Below are 22,054 nucleotides of genomic sequence, written 5' to 3' on the forward strand. Positions count from 1 at the left end.
TGCCTTAGCATAGATTTTTCTGTTTGCTTTCTCATTGTGCCTTCTATTTCTTTACACATCCTGAAATACCTAAGTGTTTGGCCAGCAGGCTCTGCATTTCCACAAATTGCTGGGCCTCTTGTTTGAGCTGCATCACCACCCATCTGCTTTGCTGAGATCCTATTTGAATCCAGTGTCAAGAATCCCATAACAGAGCCCAGATGCTGAGCTCCCTGCTGCATTCTCCAATGCACACAGCCCCTCAGGGATGCATGAAATCTCCTAACTGTGGAATAACATAAGATTCAGATCCACCTGATTAAAAAAATTACTCCCTACACAAATTCCTCAAATTACATAATTGTCACAGGGCAGCACCAAATAGTTAGTGAACCTGTAGATTGCTCTGATTATCCTGCCATCCTGAAACCAACTATTTCCCTTAGCCTCAATGTTGGAGAGGCTCATGATATTCCAGGACTGAATATGAAGTCAACCACCAGAAAGGTAGCAGATCCAGTGTTCCACCTGTAAGTTGTATGGCTATTGTCAGAATTTCCTGGCCCAAACATCCAATGGTAAAGTTTGTACCCATAAATTATTTCTTCAGCAGAGCTGGAGGGATGGTTGTATGGACAAGACCACAACATTCTGAAGGCCCTTTGAAAAATGAGTAGTTATTGATGTTATTGTCAGTGCTGCTACCTTGAAAGCAGCTCCTGGCTGGCTGAACTCTGCACTGACCCAGCACTGACTGCCCCTTCAGGAACTAGGGCTTTTAACAAGCCTTCAAAATTCACCTATATCGGCTGATTTGTCAGGAGAGGAGTGCACTGCAGAGCCAGCATGCCTCTTCAGAAACATTAAAACTTTTTGCATAAATCAGATGACACATGACTAAAGTCTGCCTAGACTGAAGCAGCAGTTAGAGGAATTCAGTACTAATAAATAGAAATGTCATCTCTAGTCAGAAAGTGTTTGAGTTATATAATGCCAGAAAGCAAAGACAAGGTCATACAAGTATCCTTGCAGCATCCTTTCACTCTGCCCTGCACTCTTTGACCACACTGATCCTTCTGACCTCTGAGTGAGATAGGCTGCTGTGCTACCTGGACTTTTGATCTGATCTTGCATGTGCTTAATGTTTTAATGTTACATTCAGTTCTTATCCGAATTCAAAATATTTTTCAGCTTGCCCACGATAATTCTGGAACATAGACCATAAACCATTTCTCTTATACTGACTTGGAAGATAATGGGATAATGTTACAGAAAAAAACCACCCAGGAGTTTCTTATCTCCAGCTGGAAATGGCCCGTTCAATATCACTTTCTCCTCAAAAGCTTTAGTATCAATGGCAACCAGACCCCACTCTGCTACAGGGTTACACAATTGCTTTCCTCAGCAACACCCCACACCATCTTACCTTCCCTCCCAGATGGCAGGACAGACAGCTTTCCTTCCCACTGCCAGGTTGATCAGCTGTATCTCCAGAGATTCCTTGGCATCTTCAGGACAGGCAGGACTTCAGTGCATTCCTCAGGGCAATCAAAAGAGCAGCATGAATAGCAGCACTTCCAGCACTGGCCATGCTTTTTCTCTTGGTCAGCTTTTCCCAAATCTCTGCTTCTTATGAACTCACAAGAATCTTCCAGAAAGCTTCTACTTTCATCCAGTCCTACTTTTCTTCCGCAGTTTCCGCCGTCTGAGAAATAAAACCACAAAAACCACATTTGTAGTAGCCGTGTGTTTGGTAATTGTGAGGGCTCTGGCAAGGTGCTGCAGCCATCCCCCAGGCTCAGGCTGGCAAAGCTTGCATTGCCAGGCAGGGTTTGGGGTCTCCTGTGCAGAATGACACAGAGGGACAGAAGACATTGTACCCAAAGACCAACTCCTGTCTAATCTCAGGGCTTCTAGAAAGATACTGCCCTACATTATTTTCCTGGGGAAATCCTCCCACAAATTTCAAGGGGAAAGGCTTTATTTTGATTCCTATTTCCACCTTAGTGCCTTCACATGGTTCAGAAAGACCATTGCAAGCTGTGCTTCTTCATCTGAAGGCTGTGGTTTAACAGCAGTCTGGGCATGCTGCCTTCTTAGTTGACACACACTGCCACCAGCAGCCCTTTCCAGGGAAGTAAAATATCATCTCTCCCTTCATTTTCCCTTTGCCAGGGACATTCAGCCAGAAGGCTGCTATTGCCATCACACTCATCTCAGGCACTTGTTTGGTTTTTATTATGAGTTAGAGTTATGCTGCATCCCCCACCTTTCTGTTTCTTTTTTTTTTTTTATGTGCAGGAGGCATTACTCTTGCAAATGAAACATCATTTGAATGTTAGATCACTGGAGGCAGATCTGTTTTCACACTGAACAATTGCATTCACGAGAGCTGCTGGACACACCCAGCCCTCAGCCCTGCTTTAGCTGCTCTCCACATCAGAGAGGACACTGTTCATGTCCCTAAAACAATCATGTTTCTTTGATTAGTAAGAAAAAGTAAGGCTCTAACATGCAAACAAACCTTTTCATCTTGGTGTTCCAGCAGCTCTAACTCCTCCTTAAAGACTTGGACGCTTGTCACCTTCATTGACCTGTTGACTGAAGGAACATGCATTTTCCATCAGTCAGTTCAGACCCATCAGCCAGCACAGATCACTGCTTGGCTGGAGAGGCTCCATCCACACTGATCAGAAAAGCCACAGAGCAGTGCAAGGAGGTAACAATCCCAAGGGCTGTGCAGACACCTTAGTTTTAATATCACCAGGCCCCCCGTTATGTGGTCATGGAACACTTCATTAGTTCCTCCATATAAAGAATGGTTTAGATTGTTAAGATTTTAAAAACCAAAGGCAACTGAGCATTACCTGGGTTACCGGGATATAAAATCCACATGAGCTCTTGTTCCTGCTTTCCCACAGCAGCTCCTGCAGCCGAGGGTGACGCGGGGGACAGCTCACAGCCCCGCACACACCTGGGGCACCAGTGACCGAGGCTCCCGTGACAGGAGGGCCAAACTGCTTTCAGACTTCAGGGTCACTCACAGTTCATGCTTTGGGTTTTATTCAAAACCCAAGGGAGCCAAAACCACCTGCATTGTTTTTGACAGCCTATCACTTTTTCTAACAAGATTCGTTCTATGTAGAGAGTCCTTTTGTATATTGCCAGCCAAGCCACACAATTTACAGATCCAGCACTGCGGTTCAGAGGAGTCTTGCAGGGTTGGACAGCCAGAGGACCAAGTGCTGGCAACCACTTCTGATGTTCCCTGAAAGTACTTATTACCCTGGAAGATAGCCACTGACACTTCTCAGATTATTCTCATCAAAGTAAGCAGGGTAGGATTTCAGAACACAGCAAGAGCTAGCATTCTCATGCCTTTCACGGGAATGAGAACAACCAGAAATAGAAACATTTCCAATTTGTTCTCCCCTATTTCTTTACACCTATTACAGCTGATGGATCTAAACTCACCAGCAAAAAACATGCAATAAATGCTTTTACAGAAACAAAGTTTGTGTTTAAAAGTGTAGATAATTTCTTCTTCATGTTCTTAAGCTCTCCTTATTACTTTGCCTCCATAGATTCTTGCATAATTTGATGTTTTTTAAAGTAAAAGGAAAATTGTGCTTTATATACAGCAAAAATCTACCAAAGCATCTTTTGTGTTTTTTTACAGGCAGCGGTATGTTTTGCTTTTTCTTGCAAGAAGGCTCACAGATCAAGAGCATAAAATTTTAACATCTCTGGCATGCTATAATAGATCTCAAGTTTCTTGATGTAGTTTTAGAGCAGTAAGTTGATAAGTTTTGGCTTTAGGGACTGCAGTTTGGAGGCAAATGGTGTGGAAGAAGCAGGCAGTAGTGAAGGAGACTGACTGGCAGTAGGGAAAGAGAATGCACTGATTCTAGGAACCCATTAGTGGGGACAATGTCCTTGGTACTCCTGTGGGTTCTGCTGTAGATTGTCCTGGTGCCAGCATCTCTGGTAATAAAGAAAGATGTCCTCTCCTTCCCATTGGTCCCTGTTTCCATGCATAAAAGTGTGTTGCCTACATGAATAGTCTGTGATATAACTCCAGGGTTTTGTCAAAAGAGCTTTTTGAAATCTGAATACTCAAAAGTGCACTGACAGATATGGCTGGGAAGCAAGAATCCCATTTGTAAAAAAAGCCCTGTAGATTTCAGGACTTGGGTTCACTCTTAGAACTTGTTTCTTTCATGCCCTGATTTAATTACATCCTCCTTTGCTAAGGAACCTTCTCAGGAAAAAATGAAGTTAGGTTCAAACATGTTTCTTAGTGGAAACATAAATGAACTAAGATAAGACAGTAAAAACAATACAAACTAGACCTGGCCTTTGGTTCTACTCTCAGGTTGATTTTCTATGAACATATTAAATCTACCTAATTATATCAGGCAGGTGATACAAAAATCAAAATATGTCCACGTGTCAGTTCTTAGTGGGAATTTAAATTTTTCATTTCACTGGGAAAAAACCTGAGTCCCCACAGATGCAACAAAAGGTACCTAGATAAAACTTAAAATAAACTGCATTTAATATTTGTAAGTTTGTAACATTGAAGTTTCCTAGATTTTGAAATATGGGGGTTTCTATAAAGGAAATAATCCATTTTTACTCTGAAAAGTATAGTAAAACGAAAAATTCAAATATTTTATTTACTTCACCTAAAAAACAAGCAACCCATGAGTAAGATATACATAAGTTTCCCAGATTTTTTCCCTAATAAATTTTTTAAAGATTTATACAATTTCTACAGAAACACACAGTGTATCAAAATCTGCATAAATCAAATTTATAAAATGTGTAGAAATGCATAGTGATATTATCATCAACTTACAAAGCAAGAATATGGGAATTATTTTTTTCCAAGCCGGCTATAGTAGGAAAAAGTCATTACAGCAACAGCTTCTTATGATCTCATGTTTTGTAAGGTTTCAGTCTCACATACAGATTCATATTCACACACAGCATCAGCTTTCAATGAATTGCACATAATACCCATTTAAAATGCACACCCGCACAATCTATGTGCCACCATTCTTTCTCTTATGCATAGTTGTATGATTAAATTAATCTACCCAACACACAAATGGAGTCAGTTTTCACACACACAAGGAACAAGTACCAGCACAAAACCTTATTTTCCTTTTTTTTTTTCCAGTTTCTCCCTCCTTTATTTTCTATTTTTCATAGCTCCGAAAGGATAGATGAGAAGTTTAAAGAAACTAGGAAAGATCCCAAACTAACAGATCCGTGCTGACAGCCCTATCAAGATCCAAGTCTGTCACCAAACATGATACATAACCCTTGTTAACATCAATGGAAGCTGCATGCAATGCTATTCTAGACCTCAGGGAAGCATTTAGTCACACTTAATTGTGTGACGTGTTATAGGGACAACAGTTATGGAATCAGTACACTGATGTCAACATTTAAGGTACAAAATCTGGACAAAGGAAGTGAGGATAAGTCATTTCCTCTCCACCTCTCTATTTGTTCAGAGTCAATATTTATATTCCTAAGGGAGTTTGCATCAACTCCTTTCCAGAACATTTTTAGAAACAACTTCTTCTCATTCTACTCTGTACACTGTAGCACCAAGCAGTTGGTTTTTCGTGTTTGTAATCCCTCCGGAGAAGTTGTGAATGAGATAAATAACAAGAAGATTAGTACCAACAAGTGTGAATTCAGAATTTCCATTTCTCTTTTGGAACGAAAATCTGGCATCCAAACTGGCTGACAGATGTCCTTGTGATGAATCAGGCAGATGTGTTAAGTAGCTGGATGCTTTTTTCCTAATTATAAGTTTTAGTCCACCTCTAAGTGATTTTCATTCAAAATAGCAGTATAAATGAAGTATTTGATTCTTTCCAAGTTTTACATAATTGTGCAGCTTTTTTTGTTGTTGTTGTTTATTTTAATTATTTTTATGTAAGGCATGGTTTAAACAAGCAAATTAGTGCTTACAAATTCTTAACTGGATTTGTGAGGGTGCTTACCTCCATCAAATTGCACCACATTAGCACTAAAGTGGACAGTCTTCCTTGCACTGTACCAAGCACCCCGTCGAAGCAGAGCAGCCAAACTGGCAATAGAAATTTGTCTTTGTTAGCACACTAATTACACAGGGTGGTATGGCAGGTCCCGACCCCTGGTGACAGCTCAGAGCAGCCCACTGCAAATTTCCAACAAACGCTTCCCTTGTGAAAGAGAGAAATGAAAGAGGCACTAAATATGTTCAAATTCATCTTCCAAAAAAGCAGCATGATTGTGAGAGAAGGCCACCCTGGCTAATAACCTGTGGCAGTGCTTAGTAAGATGTAAAATTAAATAAAAATATACAACAGGTTGATAATCACCAAGTTCTATGAAAATCTGATTACTACAACCTCTTCAAGTGTGTGTAAAAAAACTGCCTTCAGACCCCTGAGTGTAATCCCAAAGAAGACGACAATGCTTTTAACTATGTTCCTATGAACCATAGCTAACAGCACATTAATTTACCAACATCTTGAAACAAAAAGATGTAAACATCTACAGAGTTTAAGGTAAAGCAGTTTTGTAAACATTAACTGCGGATGATAATGTTATTGTAATAATCACAGTTCCTCTATGTCCTTCATCCAAGCCAGGAGGCTCACAGCTGTACAAAGTTAATAACTGCAGCAGTTTTCAGGCTATTTTCAGTCCTGTACAAATGAATGCGTCAGTAGGTAGGTTTTGTCTGTCTACACACTAAGGATGTTGTTCATTTCCCATTTTTGTGTTGCTTTACTGGAGTCACACTCTGAAATGAAAACTTGATGCAGGACTTCGGAGCGATCCAAGCACTTCCCTGACGGAATGTGAGTAAACCTGTGCAGATTCTGAAAGACAAAACCACCAGGAAGATGTGTTGGGTTTATTTTCATTTGTTCTGGATTTTTTTTAACATTTCTTTACATCTGCAATATAGTGATTTACAAAACCAGGTTTCAGCATCCCAAAACAGATCAGTTCTACACTCATTTTACTATTTGTTAAACATAGCACTTTGCAGCCTTCATATTAAATCTTTGCTTCCTGTAGGTCCTCTTGAGAGACCTCCTGTTTCTCTTAGGCAACAAACTACTAACAAAATGAGCAAAACTCTATCTAAAATGCTTCTAAGCCTTTTCATCCATCCTGTAACCAAACCAGAAGATTAACTCTTGAGGACAGCTCTATGAGGACTTCACTGGGCAGCTCCTCCTCCAGTCAGCCCTCAAGAAAACAAATGTACAACACCAACATTAACACCTCAGGGGTAAAAAAAGTACTAACTTGACTCCCTGTTTGGCTGGCAGAAGGAAGAGTAAAGAGTATGAGAGTTAAGTCTGGCTTCCAGAGCAGCAGGAGGCTGCCCAAGGAAGCACAAACCTATTGCACCAGGCACGTTCAGGCTGACTCTGGCACATCTGTCTCCTTCCACACCCACCATGCTGCCATGCTCCAGTCTCCTGCCTTTGGTCTGTGGCTCCTCTCCTGCTTGCTGACCCCCTGTGCCAGAGGCAGCCCTGGCTCTGACTGGCTGCATCCAGTGGGGAGGAAAGGGAGCAGCAGCAAGCCCATGGCACTGCGGGGGCTCTGCAGCCCTGCCCTGTGCACACACACACACACCCCTGGCATGGGGACCCCCTCCATCACCCCACACATGTGTGCACAGCCACAGATCAATACCTGGCTCCTGCTGTGTGACCAGATACAGGGGTCATCTAGCTGGAGAGAAAAATGGGTGTCTAAACAAAAGCAACAGGCAGACCACCAGCAGCCCTGTTCTCGATCCCCGCTAGTGCTCAGTGCTCAAGCAGCACGTGTTACACTCAGCAAACTGGCACACTGCTTGTTTCAGAGACAGCCAACAGACCAACCAGATAAAATCTCCTTGCAGCCTTAATTTACAAAAGGCCACAACATTTTTCAGCAGTCCACAAGTGTCTCATTCCTCACACCTTCAGCGTTAGAAGAAGCAGTTGTACCCTCTGCACTGCACAGCAGTGTGCCCAGTTCCTGGTATTTGGTTACACACCCTTGGTGGTCCTTTCATTCTCACCCTCCCTTTTTTTTCCTTCTAGAAGCCGGTGTTTTGCTCTACAGCCCAGACTGTGCTTAGTGAGCTTCCTTATAACTTGTGGTAATAAGCAAACAATTACACAACCAGTGCTAGTGCAGAGGAAATGGATCCTGCATAAATGAAATTCTTAGAGAGAAGCCAAGTAACATGCTGGGACAAACTAGAATGGCTGGAGAGTTAAAAACTGCTACATATTATTCTCCTGAAATATTAAAGCTGAGGTTGGCCCTTACCTGCCACTGCTTACTGATTTTTACATTCCAGGTTTAAAGAAATTTGTCTGCCTATTCAGCACAAGGAAGCTGAGCTGGATGGAAATGGCATTATGGTACCTGATATTTCCTAGCTCTATGCAAACACCAGAAAATGTGGAGTAGCTTAAAGGATAACAAATAGATTTCACTGCACTCAACTGTGCATCTTTCAGACAAACAATAAAGAATCCAGATAACCAGGTTATGAATTAATAAATATGCAATATGCTAGCTATATAAGCTGAAGAAAATTTTACATGGAATAGTTTTGTAGATGTAGAACCAAGCTATATGTGGCTATATCCAAGGATAATTCAGTCTCATTTTCTTAAGACACAAACAGAAATAGAAACGTAGGCATTTTTTAAAGCAACACTAACAAAATTTACCTGAATAAAGAACTTACAGATGTAATGACTAAATAGACTGTAGCAGCCCTCACATGTACATCAGCCAACATTCCAAGTCCTTATTAAAAATTTATAGATTTTGCAACAGCATTATACCAGTACCACACCCAGGATTAAGAACAGAGCATGTTATTGTTACTAGAGGATGCCTAACGAACAGGAAGTGAAATACTGAAGAAGACAAAGACAACATGAAAAGGCAGAGTAATCTTACATTTACCTGCTTCTATGCAGGCTTAAAAATATCTTGTCTTTAAACAGAGAAACACTTCATTTAGACTGTCCAAATGAGACCTAATACTGGCCCTAGCTTCTAAATGCACTCCAGCAGAGACTTTCTTGAAACAGAGGATACAAGCAGAGAGGCTGATGGCACTAAAAGCCTTTATAAAGCCTGTCACTAGGAGCAGACACGCTCTTTGCTTCCTCTGAGACGTGCTAACTCCTAATATCTCTGTGGCAACAAATGCAGCCTCATGGAGTTTTCCTTAAAGATTTTGCTACAGAAGACAGCAACTAGATTCACTAAATAAAAGGATCTTTCACTAGAGGAAGTTTCTCTAGCATGCGTGTATTTCTGTGAATGTGCCATTAAAAATTTACTCAATTCAGTTAACCCTGTCACAGATCTTTAATTTCAGATACACATAAAACAAATTTTAAAGCTAAAAAAAACCCACTGAAAGGAAATCTAAAAGTGTATTTTCTTCCATATATCTGTTGCATACCTTGAAGAATTGCCACTCCTTGAATTCATTCTGATTACAGTGTGTAATCATAATTTTGGATCCATCTGGTCCTTTAGTTAAGCACTGATCGTACTGCATGAGCTGATTGGCTTCATTGATTCGGAAAAGCTAACAAAAGAAAAAGCCATTTTCACAACAGTTGACTCAATGAGCATTCTATAAACACTGCAAATACAATGAAATTACAACATTCAAAACATTTTCTGGTTTTATTACACCTGTCTTTCAGGAGGGTTCTTTATTTTGCATAACACACTTTTACTATCATAATACTAAATGTCATGGTTAACTTTCCTGTAGGACTTAAAAGGCCAAGAACTTAAATAGAAAGACAAAAATTGAAAGGGACTCATATTAAGGAGACTTCTAAAAGTGTTTAATTACAGACCTTTGTATGATTTGATGGCCAAACAACCCATTATCTTTATAAAAGCCTGGTAGCAAGTCCTTGATCCTGGACAGTAACTTCATGTGAAGACACTAAAATTTTGGCATTTTACCCATGGAGGAAATCAATCTAATTCATCCAGATACAAAGAGATTATCCTAGCTACTTCTTACAGAATAATTGCTACAGGGTTTTTGGGTAGCATATGAAGAAAATGTAGTTTAGGGAACCTTTTCATTAAATATCAGAATAAAACAGACATTTCCAGGGGCTACTAAGAGCTAAACCATATAGGATTTCTAAAAAAATCATCCTAAATGCAATTTTATGATTGCCACAAAAAATTGCCTGGTTTAAGTTTACATGGGCTTAAATAAGGACTTTAATTCTGAAAAAATTTCCAATCAGAAAAGAAAACATAAAGACAGAACAGCATATCTGTGTGGTAGTGTGGGCAGGTTTGTGAAGATACAGGTCAAACACAATAAAAGCTTTGATTGCTATCATCTAATAGTAATTATGTTCTGTCAATTAATTTGTAAATGAAGCAGAGATAAATTTCTGCTCATTTTCTTCTCTAATGTGGTGGAAGATGAGTTACTGCACAAAAGTGTTTTAGCTTGGACCAAAACAACTTCTTTACATACTTGAGGTGCAGTAAAGGTTTTTTTCCTGAAGGATTAATTATTAAGTAAAGGTAAGTGGTGAATCAGGAGCAATGCTAAGAGCTGAAGCAGTGATACTGGTGCTTTTTCATGTACCACTTTCCCTGAAGAATGGATTATGAATTTGCCTTCAATTTCATACCATTTATGTTTGAAATGGTATTTTCAGACTGCTGGACTTTAGCAATGCCAGTATGCTTACAGAAAGCCCTAATTCCCACCTTTGTAGCTGGCACCTAGGTGACGATGTGCAGGCTTAACAGAAAACCTGCCTGTTATCAATCCACAGCACGCGCTTCTCCTTCAGACTTGCCTCCAAGCTCCTTACCTGATTTCCTCCCATTCTGTGGCACGGCCCAAGCTCAACAAAGCCACCATTGGTGTGCCCCATGCTGTCGATGCAGTAAGAGGTTTCAAAGCCTCTAATCTGGAAAAGAGGTTTTGCACTCAGAGTTAGTCTCAAGGGAAAAATAAATACTAAGGAGTTCAGAAAATTCTCACTTAGCTCTCAAACCAGAAACAGGTATCTGACAGAGAGATTAGACAAACCTGTGTATGAAATTTAAGTACTGATGTTAACTGTTCTGGGAGATGGAGCTTCAACCTGCCCGTGCTAATTTGCAGGCTATTCCATGACCCAGAGTATGCTGATAAAGCCAGAGTTGCAAAGCTCAATTCCAAGTTAGTAACACCTAAATATAGGACTGCCGAGTATTTTAATTTATGCACTCTCCTATCAGAGCATGTTCCATCTCCCAGGTCTTCATAAATAAGCTCAGGAGCTCAGGTAAGTCGCTCTCACTTGTGGATGAAGAGAAACAGGATGCAGAGGAGTTATGCACAGCAGCAATTACCCACAGCCAGACACAGCCCACTGACCCAGCTGCTCAGATGGACCTTCTGCAGCAGCAATTACACAGGAAAAAAAAGAAATAAAATTGATGAGGGACAGGCACAGGGATAAAGAACAGAAGTCCTGTCATAAAGCACGTCTCAACTGCTGATTGTCTCACTCCCTTCTCAGAAGGGCCAACAAGCAGCCTTACAAAGACTTTATGACACAAATAACGTTTTTTCCAGACCTATTTTCATTGCCAGAGCCTCTTTCCTCTTTGTAATGGTATAAAAAGTCTGAAGGACTAAGCTTAGACTCTTCCAGGGAGTGCTAGGGAAGATGAACCCATACTTTCCTACCCCAGAGTGTGGAAATGCAATCAGTGTGGTGTTACAAATTGGGGGAGGAGGGACAGGACTTCTCAGATGGAGGATAACTAGCAGCCTGTGAAGAAGAGTTGAAGAAAACTTCAGAGAAGTCTCTGAACTCAGAATTTTCCTGTTGCTTCACCAGACCCACTTGCTTTTATCAGGGATGATTTCCTGCAAGGTCACCAGTATTATTTTACACTTTTCTGATGCTTTCACCTTGGTGAACAGCAATATTTAGTGTACCTCCCAAACCCTTTATGTAGGTACCTGAGGAGGTCTAAGGCTCATATAGTAGCTGATGCTTTGTGCTAGCTTTTAGGTAAGAAATCAAGGTGGCATTGTTAATCTGGTCTGTCAGACAAAAGATTATTTGTACCTCCATTCACCACACACATGCTCTGTATCACTAATTCTAGCATTAAGAAATTAGAGGTGACGCTTGGTGATAGGAGACAGCAGAGATCTGTATTTCCTAATGTGCTTTTGAAGCTGCAAACCCATGTATCATCTTCATCATATCTTGGGGAAGAAGGTTGCTAAATTTGGGGGGACACAGGAGTTCTCCTCAGCTAGCAAGAAGATTTTCTTAATTTCCCTCAACAGTCTTCAAAAGTGAAATAAATAGGAGAGACAGGGCAAAAAAATAATCAATTGCAGAGGGGGAAAAATTTGAAAGCAGGCAGGAGACCTGCAGTATGTGCTTGCCAAGGTGTGGGCTAAATGCCAGAATGAGACAGGCAGAGTTCAGTGAGGGGTCCTGCACTCACCTGTAATATGCCAACTTTCTCTGCCAACCACTTGAAAGTGCTGCATTTGCAACCACATTCTTAATTTAGTGAAGTTAGAATTGTACACACCGATGTTGGAAACGATGGTGACAGAATCATATAAAATCATTACATGCAGGTAAGGAACTAGCTGAGGCTGTAAATGCGTGAGTACATGCCAGTCTAGCAAACACAGGCAGAATAAACTCCACCTGGATTTAATGATCTGTTCTCTAGGCTTTCACACAAAAGATATTTTCACCTATTAATCTTCACCAATACTCCTATATGCAGGACTCAAATGTTTTCCTTTTGAAAAAGCTTAAATTCTAATTATAGAAAAAAGTGCTTTGGACAGGGCTAGACATAAATGATCCTTCAAGGATCTGTGGAACTAATTAAAAAATCACACCTGCAAAAGTAGATATAATTTTTTTCCTGGGTTACATCTTTATAGCTCTCTGGTTAGTATCATATAGCTTAGTGCAGAAGTAATCAAATAGCCTGTTCACATGGCAAGTCACAACTGCTTCCTGTTGAATTCACAGTTTTTTACAAAAAGCTCCTAAAATACATAGGTGTACCTACCTCTCCCCAGTCCACGTTTTTGGGTGGTAAGGGGTAATATGAAGTTATATCATATGCTATTTCTTCCATAAACCACTTAAAACTCTTGCAGTTGTGATCTTCACGGAATTTCTTCAGCTCAGATATATCTCCGTAGGGCAGCGCCTTTGTCTCCGGCCGGCTGGCATAGAAGTAATCCTTGTATTCATCCCACCACACCTCTACAACCCTGACATAGTTCTGTGAGGAATAAAGACACTGCTGTGACCTCAAAGCACACACAAACAGGCCAGAAGCAACTCCTTGTTAATAACAGACATTTAAGGATTTATCCTCTTAGAAAGTGACAGCATAGTATTATTATATAGCACTAATAATCTGTCACTATCAGCACACTAAACAAGACACATTAATATTATTTTCAAGGGATAGTTTAGGACTGAAGCCAGCAAATTAAATTGGGCTGCTTAATGAGAATGCAAAGTCTTTTTCTAAGATTAGAGATTGTTTATTTGAAAATAAAGACTTTTCAGTTATGGGTGCAATAAAACATTGCATTTATTTGCCTCTGTCAGAACTGCAATTCGTGGTTTCTATTCACCTTCTACAATTTTTAATGAAGAGAATGATATGCATTGGTCCACTAACAGGGAAAAAATTCAGTCTTAAATGGGTCAGCTACTTGGAGAAGGGGGAAAATTGGATAGCTTACTTGATAACAAGCCTCTTCCTCACATCTTATTCTCTTTGATGACTCCTATCTCTATATGATCTGCACACATTCTAGATGCCTCACTTTGTTAAATTCTTCTAGTGTCAATTACCTATGTTAACAGAGTCTTAAAAGATTTGACTGAAGGCACAAATTATTGAGACTTTAACCCACATCTGGCATAAACCGAACAAAGCTATAAAAAAAGGACATTTACTATGAGGACAGGAGGGTGCCTGGAGAGGGGGAAAAGCTATTTCTACATCCTGCCTTGTACAGAGACGGAACTTCATATTTAAGAACACTCAGCAGTGCTTTTTACATTCAGTAAGCAGGCCAGCAGACTCATGTAAGGCGTTAAGATATTCAACAAATATTTTTGATCATCTTTTAAGAACACTGAAATGATTTTTATTGCTTCAGACAAGGCAAACTAGCATCTTGCCTGCACTGAGCAATAGACCTATCATTTGATATCCTGTTGCCCATTCCTCTGTCTCTAACCCCGGATGTGTCCCCCTGGGCTCCCTTGTACTGGTCCCAGTCCTTGTTTCACCAAAATGTTCATCAACTCACATTAATGGTAACAACTATCCTGGCATACACACCCCCACAGCCTCCCAAAACGTCCCGCGTTTTTGGGGGCTGTGGATGCCAGGATAGTTGTTACCATTCAGCTAGGCTGGGACATTGCCTTTGGAACTAACTGTTAGGTTGGCTCAAGCCATACTCTATAACCCTACAGGTATTCATTGTCTAGGAAGATTGTTCTGGGATTGGAATTAATCACAAAGAGCTGGGTCTTTGGGAGTGGGATTTACTGATGGCAGAACAGAGCCCAAGAGAAAGCCTAAACTGGGCAATAGAAAAACTTAACAGGAGGGTTGCCTTTCTTCCTGCTGGTAGATGGAAACTGATATAAACAGTTTTTCTTGATTCAGATTCTCTCTTCAGATATAGAGCTGGCTCATTTGCTTTCTGGAATTGATGTCTAATTTTAATTTCAGGGCTTGAATAACACTTCTACAATCTGCAGCGTACCTGTGGAGCTGCAAAGCCTCATGATGTAGGGCAGAGCATACCATCTTCCCAGGTGTCATTTGCTGCTTCTTAATTAAAAAGTGCAGACACAAAAGTCTGAGAGATGCTAGATTCCGGAATTCACTAACTTGGCCTAGTATCATATCCATCTTTATCAAGATAAAAGAGGATTTCAAGCCCATGATATCTCCAGGAATGTGTAGAGTTGTTCATACATACTTGGGCACAGTGCAGCAAAGGCTGGAGGTGACGACATTAAGTAATAGGAAGTGCTTTTGTACCTCAGAGATAGCAGGGCAAAGCTTTAGAGCAAGAAAGTGGGTTCTAGGATTCTCTACTCTTAGTAACAGTGGGATTAACACAGATTTCTCTCCTGTGGGGATGACCATCCGAGTCTAAGATACTAAATCACTTTGGATGAAGAGCTCTCTAAGCTGTTACTGGTAATTTAAACGCATTTATCTAAAACTGTTCTTATCTGAAATCAAAAACCACCCTCCAGGTTGCTTCAGAACTGTACCTTTAGTGTAGGAGAAGAGCCAACGTAGACAGGGGGTGGATTTCCTTGCCAGCCCTGCAGACGGTAGATGTGTCCAACACGAGAGCAGGGGACAAAGAGCAGCTTTCCCCCACACTGCCAGATCTGCAAGGTAAAACAAAGGTATTATCAATATATATACACAGGAATTTAAGACAGACAAACAGACAATAAATTATGGAAGAAACATCAGCTACGTTTCTTACTATACTATCATATGTTTACATACTTTTTACTCCAGATGTAAGCATAAAGAAAACAGGTCTTTGAAATGAGAGGTATACTGAGTACACTTTCAACTCAGCCAGAGTTACTCAACTAAAGCAATTTTTAAAAAAGCTTTTTAAAAAGTTGGGCATCTCCTTCCATCACTATTTCAGAACAACGGTAATGAATGAGTGCCCAAAATCAGGAACTGGGTAATTTTTATTACGACAGAATTATTGATATTTTTATTTTATTGAAGTAATTCACATGCCATCATTAAGATGGGTTTTGGTTAGATGCCCATTCACATTTAAGTTTTTCTTAATAAATATTAGTAGGAGATAAGGATGTGTTAGGTAACTCATTGCTCCAAGCAGAAACAGATATTTGACTATAGTAGCTAAAAATAAAAAAAATATTTGAACTATTTGAAAATAAAAAAATTCTGAAACCATTCTGAAATTCCCTCACTCCCACATATCTTTGGATAATCCCTTAATGGGGAAAAGAAAATATACTAAAATCAGAATTTAGTTGCTCCTAGTTTGGAGAAGTTTAATTGTAGCACCAAATTCTGATTCAAGCTAACCTTGTGAATGTTTCAAATTAGTCTAAATTCCAGATTAAAAATATGATTTACCAGTATTAGGAAAGATGGGCAGAATATCTTATTGTCTTCATTGCATCATGATATTAATTTTCCTAAGTTTCATCAAAAAATCTCCTCAGGTATGCAAGGATATTAATTTTATTTGCAATCTAGGAGTGATAAATGTTTAGTTCTTCTGAAGATTGGTTGTGATCTACATGAAACCACTTTGGAGGTGTCTACATAATGAGCATTTCAATCACAGAACTACTGTAAGTAATTTCAACCATGATTTTGATCTAAGCAAGATGGAGAATTATATGGATAAAGACCCTGTGTGCATAACCCTCAATAAATACCCTTTGCATATGGATTTACAGCTGAGCAAGTGCACTCAGGGCTTTCCTCTAACTCACAAAGAGCTTTCCACTGTTATTAAGAGTAAAGAACTCAGAGCAAGAGTAACTAGGGGAGCTCTGAATGTACTTTTTGTAAAATTCAGCTATGATTTCACAGATTGCTGCTATAAGACATCTTCACTCTGGTCTATTAATTGCGCCTGATTCCTGCTGCCTGCACTTGTGTCATCACAAATACTGAAGCTACAAGAAGCTAATGACGATCATCTTGTGTTCCCTGCAAACTGAAGAGCATGCACATGCCTGGGAGTGAAAGTAAAATCCTCCCTGTGATTGTGAATGATGCAGTTAGCATTTCAATTATGAAGACTTCTCTCGAAGAAGTTCTTGAAATGCTGAAAAGCATATAAAATAATTTTTCACTCACAAAAATGGCAGGGAGGAAGCCGATTACTTTTTGTTGCACCATTATATACTCTCCAATGCACATGCATAAGCTGAGGACTATGAGGACTACTTGTTCCCTGATATTGCTTTCATTGGAATTTTTTTTCTATACTCACTATGAGAACATTCATAAAATTTCCAGTCTGGTTTTATATTGGACATTTGTGCAGTTAGGGGTGCAATCCCAAACTGTTTACAAAATCTAGATTATGCATCATTTGAGTTTCAGCACAAAGCCACCTCTCTGAACACTTCTGTCCCAAAGTCCACAAGGAAACACTGAGGAGACACATCTCTGTCACATCCCCTCACATCAAAACCTGGGCTTCATGAGGAAGAGGTGGGTCTGTCTAAACTCCAAACAGAAGTATTTACAGAAAAGAAAATCTATTTAATTGAATTAGTTCTCAAATATTGGTGTTACCTTGTAAGAAATTTCAAAATTTTCACCACCCCAGATTTGAAGCCCTGGATCATAGAGACCCAGCTCAAAGAAGAAATCTCGTTCGATGGCAAACAATCCACCAGCCATGGCAGGAGACCTGCGGAGAGGAAGACAGTGTAACTCCTTCTGCCAAAAGGATACAATAGCACTCAGAGAAAGCTTTAGGGAGGAAAGCAATTCAGCTAACATGTAGTAAAGATCAGGTAAATGGCAATACACTGAAAAGTCATAAAGCTTTGTCATCAGCTTGCAGCAATTTTCTGAAGTGACATCTATATAATTTTTAGGGAGGTCACAGTTTCTTATTATGTTGCGGGTTTTCTTCTACAAGTAATTTATTTAATTAATGAATTTGATGATAGAAAATCTTGGTCTGAATTTTCCATTCAGGCAGTCAACACCTTTCTATTAAAATAAAAAACAAGATGAGAATCAGTGTGATGAGATGTTTCTCTCTTAAATTTTTTTATAGTTTTTGAGATAATATGAAACTGCAAACAAGTTTATGTTCTGAAGGGCTGCCACATTGAAACACACCGTCTATTAAACAAGTAACAGAGCTTTTCCAGCTTTCTGATCTTCTAGCTCCTTTTGTCCTATTAGGAGGCACTTGACACTATACTCGGTAAAATTTTGAAGAGTGTCTAGATAAAGCAGTACAAGGTTTCCACTTTGGTTTAGTCTTTTTGCTGTTACCCTTTTCCTTTTAATGGCTTTGTAAATCCCTTCCCATATGCCATGATTCAATTAGCAAGTTTTAATGTGTCAAAAAGATGCTGTGGTCTGGATTACAGCTTGTGCTGGTTTTGGCTGGGGTAGAGTTAATTCTTTTCCCAGTGGCTGGCATGGGCTGTGTTTTGGGTTTGTGCTGAACACAGGGCTGATAATGGGGAGATGTTTTTGTTATTGCTGAGCAGGGTTGCACAGAGCCAAGGCCTTTTCTGCTTTTTGAGCTGCCATGGTGGGGAGGGGACACAGCCAGGGCAGGTGACCCAAACTGAGCACAGGGATATTCCAGACCATGTGGCATTGTGCTCAACATATGAAAATTGGAGGAAGAAGGAGGAATGTTTGGAGTGATGGTGTTTGTCTTCCCAAGTTCCCCATTGCATGTGATGGGGCCCTGCTCTCCTGGAGATGGCTGAGCACCTGCCTGCCCATGGAAGCAGCGAATTCATTCCTTGTTTTGCTTTGCTTGGGTGTGTGTGCTGACTCTCAGCATAATTAATTATTAGTTTAGTTGCTGTGTAAATTAGGTGATCACATGCCAAAGTACTGCAACATGTCCCTTTCTACTTGCTGCCTACAGTATTTTCCCCCAACACTGTTTTTGCATCCTGGGGTTAAGAAGCCAGAAGACGCAGCAGGGGAAAGCACTTTGCACAGCACAGCACCACAGCTTTCCTGCACTTTGGGTTTTCCTCAGCACCATAAAGACTTGGCAAGTGGAGAAGCCTCAGACACTGCAGTTTCAGGCTTGGCCTCCAAGATGCTGCCAAGTGTGTTAAAGAACACAGTAAAAGCCAGGTAAGCTCAGCAGTGTACTTCATAGGATACAAAGAGGCAAGCACTGTTACTGAAAGAAGGATTCAGCCCTGGGGCAATTCTCACGTTGCAAAAACGTTGCCTCGCTGCTTTAAGCAGTTGAGGATCTTTTTGTTCTCTTTTTAAGCTAAGCAATCTTGGCTATGGTTTCAGCAAGACTTTTACTTGGTCTTACTTGCCTTGGTATTGCTGCAAGAAAAGGCACACAGCCTAGAGACAAACAGATGCAGGGCATGTCTCTTTTTAAAGGAAGCACTGTAAATCTGAAGGTATTATTAAAAATAAAGTCGTCTTTTAAAACATTCTGAGAACATGTGTTCTGTGTTTCTGGGAACAGTTTAAACGATTTTAAGACCTGTTTGGATGGCAAACACAGAACACTACAGCGATGTTTGAAATAGTTTATCCCCCTCTAAGTGAATATTACAGTTCCAATGTGGACAGCCTCATCAGAAAATGGTATTATTTAAACTGTACACAAAACAGATCAAAGCTTCATAACTTTGCTTGCATGTGTTGCCATTTTAGCAAAGAACAATCATGGGTGGGGATAGGGAACTACCAACATCAGCTCTTACAATGTTTAAATCATATATAGAAGCAAGAGAAGATATTAGATTCTGAAGATGTGAAGATTGCTTTCAAATGTAGTAACACGATTAGTTAAGTGTGAAGGGGAAAGTAATAAAAAACCAGCAGAACCACAGTCTCCCAGTATTGCAAACCCATCCAGAAACCATAGTTTCTAAGCTAGGGTTTCTAGGCAGTTTTTGTTTTCTGGGAAGAAAACATACCCCACTACAAAGCATAATAAAAAGGCAGGAATTCCATGAAAATTATTGGAGTTTTCTCACAATAAAAGGTGTTGTTTTTATCTTTCTTCTTTTTTTTTTTTTAATGTTATGTGTATTAAATTAAAATTCTTAGGAAACATCTAGCCAAGATTCTTAAACAGTGTGCTTCTTTGTCAGATGTGATCCATTGTGAAGCAAGTGGCAGATATATGACAAAAGGGATTTTTTTTTGATACACATGCATAATCCTCCAGCTGTATGCATGCATCAGGCCATGACAGCAGGCTACAGATTTTATGCATTACCATCTATCAGAAATACTTCCAGCATGCTCGTTATTTCAAGCCAAATTGTTAAACAAGCACTGCTGTTTCCAACAGTGCTTGAAAAAAATATCACAGCTTATTAAAGTTTTCCCTGGCAACAAAGGGAAATATACAATTACACAATATTTTGCCAAAGAGAACCCAGAAATTCTAATGTGCACCCTATTAACCACACAAGAGCAGGAACAGAGAGGCAACACAGGGTAGCAAATATATTTAGAGTGAATAGTCAGTTGTGGCAAACAGGTCTGACTAAACAAAGCAGCTAGTGTGGTTAGAAACGTGAAAGTGCTCAGGCTAGAAGTACATGCAAGTTTTAGTGGATCAATATTGACTTCAGAAAAAAAAAGAAACGGGTAAGTGATTTAGTGATTACCGATACGGTTCAGTTTTTGTCTTTCTGCTTTCCTTCTCTCTCCTGGTCAAGGGAACCCTCTTCCATAGCATACTCCAATCCCACGCTCCTCTAGCAAACCCATCTTCGTCACCACCCCCTTGAGGCACAATCTTAAAAGAGTTGCCATCTATGACATCTATGAGCGGCACCGTGCATGTGGTTCTGCGGGCGGCCGGCGCGGGTACGGGCAGGGCACGCGAGCGCCCGCCGAGGTTCGTGGGGAGACAGGGGGAGGGAAAAAGGACAGGGTTTAGACAATCATTCCTTAGGATTCACAGTAGGTAAACAGCTCTCTTTACCGATAAGGCTCAGTTTTATGCTTTCGTTTGGACTTTTCCTTGTGGCTTAACGGAATTCGTTTCCATAGCAAACTCCAGTCCCAGGCCCCTCTGGCAAAACCATCTTCATCCCCACCTTGTTGTGGCTCAATGGAATAATCATTCCCATCTATGTAATCTATTAGAGGTACAGTACATGTAGTTCTGAAACATTTATAGAAGGGAAAGAAAGAGCAAAATACAATTTAAGAAGAGTAATCTGTCTAATCTGAAATTCATACCTTTAATTAAGTTTATAGAACACTGCATATAAAAATTCACTTGTAAACATACTATAAAAAAAAATTAAGCCTCATTAGAAGAAAAAAGAAATGGTCTTTTCTTTACATTCTTTAAAGATGTTCTGAAAACAGAAAAGTTAGGTCTGAGGTGCTAATATATCAATTGGTTTATCAGTACATTTTCCTTTACGTGGACTTCTTGATACCAGTCTTCTAATAAAGCACTGCTGGAGGCAATGGAGGAGACCTCATGGGGCCAGGGTTCTCACAGTATTGTTATTTCCTGTAATTTCTATGCATATCAGATCTTAGCTGTCAGCAAGTAAGATAAACACTTAGCTTTTACTAGTGTTAACACAGATTTTCATTATACTGTCCTATTCAAATGCCCTGAAAACCCACCAAGTTCTAAGGATAAAAAAACATTACTAGTGCTCCTCTAGAAGCAGTTTTCAAGACAATTCTTCCTGTTTGATTTGCAATACCCTCCTCATTGTGATCTATCACACACAATATTCACCAAGGAAAAGACATTATCTTGTTTTTCCTCCCACATATTTCAAATGAGTTTCCCAGTGACCCAGGCTGGAGCACTTCCACCTTTTTAAAAGAAGCTCCAAGAGATAGGAAAGGCAGGGGGGAAGAGACATGTTAACACCTTGCTGTTCTTTGAGGCAGAAGCAGCAGCAGGCAGCACCCTGGGTACCAGGGCATGGAAGGAGGCTGCCAAGCACTGTCTGCTGGCACTGTGTGTCTCAGCACCTCTGGTCATCATCCTGCAGCCTTCCCCTCTGTGGGCAGTGCTGGAGGATGCCTCTAAACCCCCCCTTCTCACCAGTCTTTGTTGTGTGAAACAGCAATACACACTCAGTGGGAGCACACAAGCGTTTCCATCTTCTCCCTAGTATCCTGTCTGGGTTTAGTTACAGGCCTTAAAACACACAAACCCAAATTCTTCACGACAATTCTGGTAGCACAGCAGGTTAACAAATAG

At 40.2% G+C, this 22,054-nt stretch overlaps 1 protein-coding gene across 2 annotated transcripts in view; it reads right to left on the reverse strand.

Moving 5' to 3' along the window:
• Positions 1-4,667: 4,667 nt before the first annotated feature.
• GALNT7 (polypeptide N-acetylgalactosaminyltransferase 7) overlaps positions 4,668-22,054 on the reverse strand; it is a 71,621-nt gene continuing 54,234 nt past the window's right edge. The window contains exons 6-12 of one of the 2 annotated variants that reach the window (XM_058803404.1): positions 20,481-20,663; positions 17,419-17,536; positions 15,375-15,497; positions 13,123-13,341; positions 10,890-10,988; positions 9,488-9,616; positions 4,668-6,869 (exon numbers count right to left, since the gene is read on the reverse strand). In XM_058803404.1, coding sequence (XP_058659387.1) covers positions 6,732-6,869; positions 9,488-9,616; positions 10,890-10,988; positions 13,123-13,341; positions 15,375-15,497; positions 17,419-17,536; positions 20,481-20,663 — 1,009 coding nt within the window. In that variant the 3' untranslated portion in view covers positions 4,668-6,731. Of the gene's footprint in view, positions 6,870-9,487; positions 9,617-10,889; positions 10,989-13,122; positions 13,342-15,374; positions 15,498-17,418; positions 17,537-20,480; positions 20,664-20,800; positions 20,984-22,054 lie in introns of both variants that reach the window. The other variant, XM_058803405.1, reaches the window with a different exon arrangement.

Source organism: Ammospiza caudacuta, chromosome 4 (genome assembly GCF_027887145.1).
Source record: "Ammospiza caudacuta isolate bAmmCau1 chromosome 4, bAmmCau1.pri, whole genome shotgun sequence".
Taxonomy (NCBI): domain Eukaryota; kingdom Metazoa; phylum Chordata; class Aves; order Passeriformes; family Passerellidae; genus Ammospiza; species Ammospiza caudacuta.